Source organism: Garra rufa, chromosome 22, assembly GCF_049309525.1.
Source record: "Garra rufa chromosome 22, GarRuf1.0, whole genome shotgun sequence".
In the NCBI taxonomy this organism is placed as follows: Eukaryota; Metazoa; Chordata; class Actinopteri; order Cypriniformes; family Cyprinidae; genus Garra; species Garra rufa.
In genome coordinates this window covers 29,179,454-29,190,571 of record NC_133382.1, presented here as the reverse complement: position 1 = coordinate 29,190,571, position 11,118 = coordinate 29,179,454, and the positions used below count along the sequence as shown (strand labels likewise).

At 39.2% G+C, this 11,118-nt stretch overlaps 2 protein-coding genes across 2 annotated transcripts; both read left to right on the top strand.

Moving 5' to 3' along the window:
• Positions 1-1,784: 1,784 nt before the first annotated feature.
• Positions 1,785-4,602, top strand: enpp7.2 (ectonucleotide pyrophosphatase/phosphodiesterase 7, tandem duplicate 2). The gene is made up of 6 exons (XM_073828853.1): positions 1,785-2,096; positions 2,441-2,586; positions 2,670-3,302; positions 3,386-3,629; positions 3,848-3,977; positions 4,081-4,602. Exons 1-6 carry the CDS (start codon positions 1,850-1,852, stop codon positions 4,139-4,141), a joined length of 1,461 nt encoding a protein of 486 aa, XP_073684954.1. The 5' UTR covers positions 1,785-1,849; the 3' UTR covers positions 4,142-4,602.
• Positions 4,603-4,754: 152 nt separating this feature from the next.
• On the top strand, positions 4,755-10,918 carry LOC141298355 (ectonucleotide pyrophosphatase/phosphodiesterase family member 7-like). The gene is made up of 6 exons (XM_073828852.1): positions 4,755-5,858; positions 8,883-9,028; positions 9,157-9,789; positions 9,888-10,131; positions 10,401-10,530; positions 10,638-10,918. Exons 1-6 carry the CDS (start codon positions 5,612-5,614, stop codon positions 10,696-10,698), a joined length of 1,461 nt encoding a protein of 486 aa, XP_073684953.1. The 5' UTR covers positions 4,755-5,611; the 3' UTR covers positions 10,699-10,918.
• Positions 10,919-11,118: the final 200 nt, after the last annotated feature.

The following is an 11,118-nucleotide window of genomic DNA, read 5'->3' as shown; positions in this document are numbered from 1 at the left end:
AAACAGGCCACATGGACAAACCGGTCACATGTAGAAAACAACCTGACCTGTAGGATTTTAATTCTGTCCTGTTTGGTTCCTTCACGACTTCAGCAAACCAAACTACAGCCAGAATTCCTGCAGGTAACCGGGACAGAAACTAAAAGATGTCTGGCGCCATCAAGTGGCTGCAATACGAAACTCAACCACCAGTCATTTCAGGTGAAGGTAGTCATTTGGATATGAATCAAGCACCATGTCGAGGCTTTTGAGGTCTCCCCAGAGGTCAAGAAGTTCCTGCCACAGCTATCCCAGAGATTTATGTAATGACTACAAAAAGGTTACTTTTTGTTGTGGCTCCAACAAGAGCCATTCTAGCCCCAGCATTCCTTTAAGGCTCTGAAGTGGCAGACAGGCACAGAAAACAGAATTTTCAGGGAGGGGAAGACTGAAAAGTAGAGAAATAACATGAATCTGTATAGCTTTAAAACTGAAGAACTCAATTCATTGTTAAGTGCTGAACAACAGTGTTCCTCCCTGCTGAAAAAAAACAGCATACGCTGGTTAGGTATGTTTTGGTGCTGGGATGCTGGTTTTAGCTGGTTTTTGCTGGTCCTTTGCTGTTTTTTGCTGGTCCTTTGCTGGTTTATGCTGGTCCATAGCTGGTTTATGCTGGTCATGTTGCTGGTCAAGGACCAGCATAAACCAGCAAAGGACCAGCATAAACCAGCTAAAACCAGCATCCCAGCACCAAAACATACCTAACCAGCAGCTGCTGTTTTTTTTTTTCAGCAGAGTGGGGTGACAGCCCTGTTGAATAAAAAAAAACGGTATATGTAGCTGGTTTGAGCTGGTTTTAGGAGCTAGTTGCTAAGCACCAGTATATGACCTAAACCAGCTTATAACCAGCTCAGGACTAGTTTAAACCAACTCAGAACCATCTTAAACAAGCTCAAACCAGCTGCCGTGCTTCAAAACAACACCTGCAGCATATGCTGTTTTTTTTTTTTTTTAACAGGAAGGATTTACATATAGTTTCAAAACATTTCAAACAAAATGGTTACATCTGTCATACTGATCACTTGTACTACACAAACTTATGTGCCATATAACACTTTCTGGAATAAGTAAGTTGGTTGGAAATGCAGCAACCTGAATTAATTTTGAATGTGTCTTTATTCCTTTTTTCTATGTAACAAACTGTCTAAATTATTTTTTCAACGTTCATTAAAGCACAAGTTAATTTTAAACGTTACTGCACTGAGTTACTGAGTTTGAGTATTTCTCAGACAAAGACACAACTCCCTCTGGTGGACAATTTCGTGCAACACAAGGTGTAACAATGTTGTCTATTCAAGCAACCATCAGGTAAAAATTTTCAATAACGCCTACCCTCAGTGATTTTCTTATAACTGTCAGCTCATGTTTTATAGACTATTTGTTCGAGTAATATATTGACGGTGGAGTTGTGGGAATGAATGGTGAAGCCTGAACACTAGGCCACTAAAAAAACTGATGCTAACTGATGCTAAATTTTATTCCAAACCAATTTTATTCCAAATCTAGAAACATAATGGTACACACAGACTTCAGTTTAGTTTAATATTCTAAGTAGTTGAATTATAAAACTATAAGGAAAATAGCTGAGTAATTGTCAGTGCGTTATAACTTCTGATAAGCCTGTCAGATAATGCAAGATAACACAAACATGCAATACATCTCATAAACCTTAATGATAATGTGAACTTAAGCCTGTAAAAACTGATGGCAAAGCACTTGACAAAAGAAGTCCAAGAGCTTAGAAATTTACAACCACCAGACGAAAAGCAAGGCTGTTTCTGTGTACAACAGTAGTAGTGGAATACCAGTCATGTTACTGGCATTGAGTATTTTGCTTTTTATTTTACCCACGTCTCTCTCCGCTCCAGTCAAAGATGGCTGCACCACAGGCAAAAACAAACTACTGCTGACCATCTTTGATGGGTTCAGGTGGGACTATGACAGAGATGTGGATACGCCAAACCTGGACAAAATGGCTGAGGAAGGAGTCAAAGCAGCTTATGTCACTCCACCTTACCTGACCATCACCAGTCCTACACACTTCACCTTGTTATCTGGTAAGGAGGGAAAAAATGACAATTTTACATAATATAGTACATGCCTCAGCCTCTTCATATCAAGACAGACAGTTATATAACATCGATTGCATCCAATAGTGAAGATATTTATGATACGTGAGTACTTAATCATCACTGATGATTGATATTATATAACTTATAAAAAATTATTTACCAGCAGTAATATTTTTATGAAATGTATGTTTTATTGAAAATTATATTATGGAAATGTGAACACTTCGCTATTAAATTAAAAAGAGAGTTTTATATATTAAAAAATAAATAAATACATTTAAAAAAAAATTCTCGCAAAATGTGTGGTGTTTATTTTATTTTTTTTCTAGGTAGATACATTGAGAACCATGGTGTGATTCATAACGTGTGGTTCAACGCAACCACGGGACAAAGGAAAGAGTACTACATGGCGCAGTTTGTGGATGAATACTGGGATAATGGCAGTCTACCCATTTGGATCACCGCTCAAAGACAGGTGCATCTCAATACACAACACATTCTTAATTTAACATAGAATAAGAGATATTACTGTACGCTAAATGTTATGTCTTTTCACAGGGTCTTAAAACAGGATCCTTACACTTCCCTGGCACAGCAGCCACTTACCAGAAAGAAACAATTCAGGTGAGGGAGGTAGAACCAAGAGCCTATGACTACACCAATGAGACGGCATGGAGGGAAAATGTAGATAAAGTCATGAAGGAATGGTTTAAAGATCAAGACTTAGACTTTGTAACTTTGTATTTTGGTGACCCAGATGAAACTGGCCACAAACATGGGCCGGATTCTCTAGAGCGACGTGAGGCGGTCAAGAAAGTTGACCGTACTGTAGGCTACATAAGGAAAACTGCTGAGAAACATGGACTTAGTGACCATTTGAATGTTATCATCACAGCTGACCATGGAATGACCACCGTGTTTAAAGGAGGGGAAGTAAAACAAATAGTTCTTACTGACATCCCAGGGTTCTCTTATAAAGATCTGCAGTTTCACCTGATGGACTATGGACCTTCTGCAATGCTGTTGCCCAAAGAAGGGATGATTGACAAGGTTTATCAAGCCTTGAAAGGAGGACATCCAAACCTTCACGTTTATAAAAAAGAAGACATGCCTGCTCGACTGCATTACTCCAAACATCCCCGCCTCCTGCCCATACTTCTCTATGCAGACCCAGGATATGTCATCAATGGGGTGAGCATGGAGTAAACACCTATATTGGACACAAAAAACAATAATGCATGGAAAACATTACATGTGATTATATGTTCTTGCAGTTTTTCCCACTTCAGACCAATAAAGGAGAACATGGCTATGACAATGAGGTCATGGACATGAAGCCTTTCTTCAGGGCAGTGGGACCAGACTTTCACAGAAACTTGTTGGTTGGTCCATTTGAGACCGTCAATGTTTATTCTCTAATGTGCCACTTACTCGGGATAAAGCCAGAAATCAATGACGGGTCACTGGATAACACCCGACACATGCTGATATCCAACGGAGAGTCATGTGATTCTGGAGGTAGATCCAAATATTAAAACATCACGCTAACATTTTGTCCCATTCAGTCTTTAATATAAAACATAATAGCTGTGTTGCTTGTAAGTAAACTTTGAGTTAGCTTGATAAGATATACAGTACAGTAGGTGCCGCTCTTGAACCCATAAATTACATAACATTCTGTTCAATCAATAAAACAAATTTAATTCACAATACTTTGTTTTCTCTCTTTTTCTCAGACACAGGTGTTTCCAAGTCGAGTCTTCGCAGCGTGTTCACTGGTCTTGCTGCTGTTGCTGGATTTTTACTGCTTGTGTTTGTGGTTGTTACATCCTACAATGTATATAAAAGACGCAAAATTAATCCAAAGTATGGCACAGAGCTATATTAAGACTTGTTATTGTTGTTTTAGGACAGTTTTTGTCTGTTTTGTGAAGATCTGATGCATTTCTTTATCTTTACTCTCTAACAGAGCAAAAGACATAGAAGATGAGGACGAGATAAAAGCTGACTCCAAGCAAACATCATTCTAAAAGAAACAACTGTTTTATAAGTCTACTGTATAATATTGTTCAGACTCTAAAATCTTAAAGGAGATGAGTCATTTTTTATACTAATACATTTCTTTATCTCCAATGGAAGAGCATAAGTCTCTTATTATGTCCAAAAGTTACACTGTATGTAGATTTGTTTTCAATTTCCATCATAATACATAACCATACCCTCAAAGAGCCAGCAATTGTACTGAACTTGATACTGTAGGTGATGGTATAACATGATGGAGTATAACATGAATGTGGGCATATTAGCATCTGTGCTTCAGTTATTAAAAGCCTGGGTCAAGATCATGAAATTACTAATACCAATAATGCACGTTGATGGAAAGCATGTGTGTGTGTAATACCACTCAATATAAACAGGATTGTGAATTTGAAGGATTAAAGAACTTGTAGATCTTTGAAGATCTTAAAGACCTACAAGTTTAAAACTTGTAGATCTGTGCAGTATTTTTGTGTTTCTTATACATTATATCTTGCTCTATCTTGGTCTAGACATAACAGAAGCCAGTGAAATATACTCATGCATAATGGATAAGCAAATTATGGAGAAGAGAAAGGCCTCAAACAGAAGAAAACATCGTAGAGTGACCCAATCAAAGCCCTGACTTATTTTATATAGATTTATATAGAAGAATAGTACAAAACTACAAAACTGCTCCTGACTGTTGTGCATTTCTGAACCACAATTTAGGGGATTACACTAAATCAGATTAGAAACATGAAACTACCACTCAAATGTATTACCATACTCATAAAATAGACATTCCCTTGGGCCACATATTTACAATTTCAAATGTGCATCATTTCAGAATCAAATAATCTGAAGAATATGCATAAATATTGTGTGGTTACAAACAATGGAAATACCTAATGTCATTCATGTCCATGCATAATTTAACATCATCTGGTGGTTAAGGAATTAGACTGCAGGATTCCCTGCGGAAAAGACAGTCTGTTTAGTGTTGGTCCTGTTGGTAAAGCTGGTTATCCAAGGAAATTCTGCTAGGTAAGAAAGCTGGTGGGAACAAAATACAGCAAGTTGTGCTGGTCATTTCAGCAGAGTTGATTCCCAAGTTGGTTAAAAGTAGACACAGAACAGTTTACACTTTTGTGCATCGCCCAAAGTTTTTGTAAAGAAACGGCCCGTATGCACTATAATATAGCTCACCTTTTGAAGAAAAGAGTTGTATAAGTTCAGAAAAGAGCTGTATAATTGCTTTTGTCCCATAACTCCTGATAAGCCACTTGATAAGATATCAAAAGATAGCATATGCATGTAATATAATATCTCATAAACATCAATAATGTGAACTTTAGTGTTCAGAAAGGGTCGGCAAAAACACAGACAAAAGGATCAGTCAAAAGCCGAGGCTGTTAGATCAGGAACAACAATCAGACCATCCAGAGAAAAGCAAGATCCTCGGAAATAGTGGAATATCCATCATGTTATTGCCACTGAGCATTTTGCTGCTTATATTCCCTGCATCTCTCTCTGCTCCATTCAGAAATGGCTGTACCACAGGCAAAAACAAACTGCTACTTATCAGTTTTGATGGGTTCAGGTGGGACTACGACCGAGATGTGGACACCCCTAACTTGGACCAAATGGCTGAGGAAGGAGTCAAGGCAGCATATGTCACTCCACCTTTCCTGACTGTCACCAGTCCTACACATTTCACCTTGTTATCTGGTAAGGAGAAAAGGACAACAGCAATACAATCCAATTTAAAGTAAATAGATAATATATAGTGCCCCTTAATCAGACCACTGAATATACCTGTACATGTAAACTTGATAACATCTGGCACAAATATATAAAAGCAGAAACATATACAAGTATATTACTTTGGAGATATGTTTTTTTAATAAAAACCACTAAATGCCTAAATGTGTCTTAATGCAACCAAGTTAAGGCTGCCACTTCACAAATGTTTTTGTGCCACATTTGCAGTATAAATTTGACATAAGTAAAGTTCCTCTTCTAGGAAACTTGTGCTGTGTCCTATAGTGGACACTATGGCAACTGCCACCAGCAGGACTGGTGTCTGTAGCATTTGTGAAACAACTCCAATCCCATTGGCACATGTAGCCTGTAACATCACAGACAGGTGCCGGCAAAAATAAGAGGGTGTCTGCCGAATACATCACCAACGTAGTTGTCTGAAGGATACGTGAAAACAGTCAAGCCCTTGGCATGGTCAAGGGACGCAGCATCTCATTCCCTCTCATGGAACCATGGTTATATGCGTAACCCAAGATGTTCCCCTTCTAGGGAACTTGTGCAGCGTCCTCTAGCGGACACTATAAAGAATGAAATGCCACATGTTTGATACTCATGGGCTCTCAGTGCCCTCACTCTGAGAAATTTTCAATAAGAAACTCTGTTCATGCCTCATTTTTTGAGGGATGAGGGACAAGTGTCTGTGTCTCGCAGTTCAGGTTCAGCTGCTGCCAAAGCATGAAGACTCAAGACTGTGGGGTTCACAGGTCAAGCTTGCAGAGAAGTTTCAGAAAGGTATGGACCTTTCAAAAACTTCAGCTGTGAGCTTGCATGCTCACCAGGATCCAGACACTCTTTTTCTTGGGACACCCACGGATAAATTTACATTGGGCTCACTAGTGACAGTGAGGACGTAGATGTAGTTGTGGTTGATGATGGTGATGACACTGAATCTTTCCAACCTAACTCCAGCCCTGCATACGGAAAAATGCTGGAGTTAATGGTGTGCACCACTAAGAGGCTTGATTTAATCTGGTCACGTGAAATGCAGAAGCCCACCTATGGCAGATTGGATGAGCGCTTTCTAGCCGGTCGTGACCTACCCTCACCCAGGGATCTCCTGTTTCTTTCCAACCTTCACACAGAGTTAGTGAGATCATGGAATAGACCACATTTTTTTAGCATGAGGATTATGCTAATGTCGAGGGTGTGGCTGAGTGTGGATATGTGAAGATGCCCCCTGTGAAATTGATGGTAACAAACTAACTCTCCCAGGGTGAGTAGTCTTCTTCAAAGATTGCTGCTATGCCATCTAGACCTCTTCAGACCACCTTGTGTCTGAATGGCAGGGCAGGGCACAGCAAGCAGGTGGAGCCTTGCATACAATGGCTGTGTTACAAGCTTACCAAGCTGACTTGCTTAAACATCTAGATGAGGGCAAGGTTTTGTCCCCTGAGGCAGTTGAGGAACTGCGTCGCACCACAGACTTGGCTCTTCGCACAACTAAACAGATTACCAGAATGAAACGCTGCATCCCCTTGCCATGCCTAAGGCTTCCCTGTTTTCACATCCCCTTCAGACAATTAAGTTGGTGACGCATTCGGCAGGCACCCTATTATACATCCGGGCACCCGCCTGTGATGTCACAGGCTACCTACGCCAATGGAATTGGAGTTTTTTCAAACATGCTTCAGACACTGTGTGTATATTAAAGGTCCCATATTGTCAAAATCAAAATTTCCTGGCTTATTTCATGATAACTGAGGTCTAGGGGCTATGTCCACAGTAAACTGGACACAGCCTGCTTAAAAAAACTAATCTAGAAAGCCCTGTTCAGTCGATAGATGTCGAAACTACATCATTGCACAGGCTTCAGAACAACGTGAATATAAGAGACCAGTGGCACGTCAACTTCAGCCTCTTTCACACAGCGATTCCGGTAAATACACGGATAATGTTTCCCATGATTTGTTCCGGAATTGTTTATTTGGTTCATTCACAGATGTTTTCTGGAATCTGTGCGTGCTTTACACACAACCCATAAAGACATGTGACGTTTGGATGTGAGATGTAATGCGACACATACGTTTCACTAAACTGAAACTAACCTGAACAAACTGTGCTTCAGCGCTGATAGTGAGGAGCTGGCTCTGCCCGATCGCCGCTTCGTTCCACTTTGCACATATTTTTTTGTCGTGAAGAGTCACAGGGTAACGTGCATCATCACTACAACACTGCCTTTATGGTTCTGGCTTTTGTTCACACAGCCCTCGTTCCCGTAATTTTCCAGAATCAGCGCGCATTGTAAAAGGGGCTTTACTAAAGCAACAGTCATGTAGCTTACTGCATTCGGTGTTTGAAAAAGAAAAAAACATTAATGATCATTCTGAAATATCTTGTTGAGTATCAGCAGGCTAGGCTCTCTCTCTATGGCTCTGGGTTCGGCTACAACGATACATGACCGTAGTTACCTGTGATTGGCCCGGCTGTGTGTCACTCAGAAAATAACAGGCTAATCAGAAGAGAGGCTCATGAATATTAATTAGATGGGCCAAAATCGACCTGTTTTTGACAGAGCTCCTAAAAAAGGAGCTGTAAAAATATATTGAGATGGATTTTGGCACTTATACCGCAAATATATATTCATAAGGACTTCAACAACTAAAATAAACCTCCAGAAATGTGTACAATATGGGACCTTTAAGACACAGAGAGAGTAAAGACAATGAACGTTTGATGGGGAGTTTTAGAATCACAATATACTTTGGGTTTTCATCCTGTATAGCTCAAACAAATGAGCAAAATGCTAAAAATTTAAAGTCATGGGTTTGATTCCAAAAGAATGCACAAACCGACAAAAATGCAATGAAAGATGCACTGGATGTATGTAACTGCCAGATCTAATACAAATCCAAAAGTAATCTTCTAGGGATGTCTCAGGAGAACACAAAACTCATCAAATTGGTGAAACTGAAAAATGTGTATTTTTCCCAGGAAGGTACATTGAGAACCATGGTGTGATTCATAACAATTGGTTCAATACAACCACACAAGAGAAGAAACAATACTATATGACGCAGTTTGTGGATGAATACTGGGATAATGGCAGTCTACCCATTTGGATCACCGCTCAGAGACAGGTACATCTCAAAAAGCATAAAAATCTTTAGTACATCTCAATTAAGAATAAAAAAATCCTATATATCACATTCTAATATACATTTGCTTTAAAAAAAAAAAGGATATAAACTGATTTGTCCTTTCTTAGGGTAAAAAAACAGGATCCTTACACTTCCCTGGCACTGCTGCCACTTACCAGAAAGAAACAATCCAAGTGAAGGAGGTGGAACCAAGGTTTTACGACCACACCAATGAGACAGCATGGAGGGAGAAAGTGGACAAGGTCATAAAGGAATGGTTAAAAGATCAAGATTTAGATTTTGTCACTTTGTATTTTGGCGACCCAGATTCTACTGGCCACAAGTATGGGCCTGATTCACCTGAGCGTCGTGAGGCTGTCAAGAAAGTTGACAGAACTGTGGGCTACATACGGAAGGCGGCTCAGAAACACGGACTTAGTGACCATCTGAATATTATCATCACAGCTGATCATGGAATGAGCACTGTGTTTAAAGGAGAGCGTGTAAATGAGATAATACTTACTGACATCCCAGGGTTCTCCTTGAAAGATCTGAAATTTCACTTGGTGGATTATGGACCTTCTGGGCTGCTGTTGCCCAAAGAAGGGATGCTTGACAAAGTTTATGAAGCCTTGAAAGGAGGACATCCAAACCTACACGTTTACAAGAAAGAAGACATGCCTGCTCGATTACATTATTCCAAACATCCACGCCTCCTGCCCTTAATTCTCTTTGCAGACCCAGGATATGTCATCAATGGGGTAAGCATGAAGTAAACACCTATAATGGACACAATAAATGTGCATGGAAAACATTGTGCTATATCTGATTATTTCATATGTTCTAAATGCTCGTCCAGTTCTACGTATTCCAGACCAATAAAGGAGAACATGGCTATGACAATGAGGTCATGGACATGAAGCCTTTCTTCAGGGCAATAGGACCCGATTTCCACAGCAACCTGCTGGTTGGACCATTTGAGACCGTCAACGTTTATGCTCTAATGTGCCACTTACTCGGGATAAAGCCAGAAATCAATGACGGGTCACTGGATAACACCCGACACATGCTGATTTCCAACGGAGTGTCATGTAATTCTGGAGGTAGATCCAAATAAAAGCTTTTTAACAGTTTCTAAATCTGATACTAGAAAGCAAAAATGGTTTGTTGACAGGTAAATATATAACAATATAAAAATATAACATTTTGTCCCATTTAGTCTATAATATAAAACATAATGTTGCACGTAGTTAACTTGATAAAATATACAGATGTCACTGTTCAACCTATAAATTACGTAACATCCAGGTCAATCAATAAAACAAATTTAATTCACAACACTTTGCTTTCTCTCTCTCTCTCTCTCTCTCAGACACAGATGTTTCCAAGTCGAGTCTTCACAACGTATTCATTGGTCTTGCTGCTGTTGCTGGATTCTTATTGCTTGCGTTTGTGGTCGTTACATCCTACAACGGATATAAAAGACACAAAATTAACCCAAAGTAAAACACAGAGCTATATTAAGACTTGTTATTGTTCTTTTTGGGACAGTTTTTGTCTGCTTTGTGAAGATCTGATGCCTTTCTTTATCTCTTGTATTACTGAACAGAGCAAAAGACACAGAAGGTGAGGATGAGATGAAAGCTGACTCCAAGCAAACATCATTCTAAAAGGGACAACTGATTTTTTTTCTTCAGAATTTCTATAACTTTTAAGAAAGTCTATAATATTGTTCAAATTTCAGACATTATAAAATTAGGGTGGATCATTATTTATACCAATATATATTTTTATCTCTAAGGGAAGAGCATAAGTTAAATCTCTTATTATGTCCAAAACCTTTACTGTGTTTACATTTCTTTTCAATAAACATCATAATACATTACCATACCCTCAAACAGCTAGCATTTGACTGAACTTGGTAGGTGATGGTTGGAGAGTGCATCATATACAGTAATGCACTATGAAACCAAATGTGTTTAGTGTCATTAATAAGTATATGTACACTTCAGTTATTGAAAGCCTGGGTCCATATCATGAAATTATGAATATCAGTAATGCAAGTTGATGGAAAGCATGTATGTGTGTGT

What these genes read in the sequence shown, in the direction of transcription:
- enpp7.2 (XM_073828853.1), top strand. Translation starts at nt 1,850, where the DNA reads ATGTTACTGGCATTGAGTATTTTGCTTTTTATTTTACCCACGTCTCTC. An exon ending in AGAGTCATGTGATTCTGGAG is followed by an intron (nt 3,630 to 3,847) that starts GTAGATCCAAAT and finishes TCTTTTTCTCAG; the next exon opens with ACACAGGTGTTTCCAAGTCG. An exon ending in AGACGCAAAATTAATCCAAA is followed by an intron (nt 3,978 to 4,080) that starts GTATGGCACAGA and finishes ACTCTCTAACAG; the next exon opens with AGCAAAAGACATAGAAGATG.
- LOC141298355 (XM_073828852.1), top strand. Translation starts at nt 5,612, where the DNA reads ATGTTATTGCCACTGAGCATTTTGCTGCTTATATTCCCTGCATCTCTC. An exon ending in CAGGATATGTCATCAATGGG is followed by an intron (nt 9,790 to 9,887) that starts GTAAGCATGAAG and finishes ATGCTCGTCCAG; the next exon opens with TTCTACGTATTCCAGACCAA. An exon ending in AGTGTCATGTAATTCTGGAG is followed by an intron (nt 10,132 to 10,400) that starts GTAGATCCAAAT and finishes TCTCTCTCTCAG; the next exon opens with ACACAGATGTTTCCAAGTCG.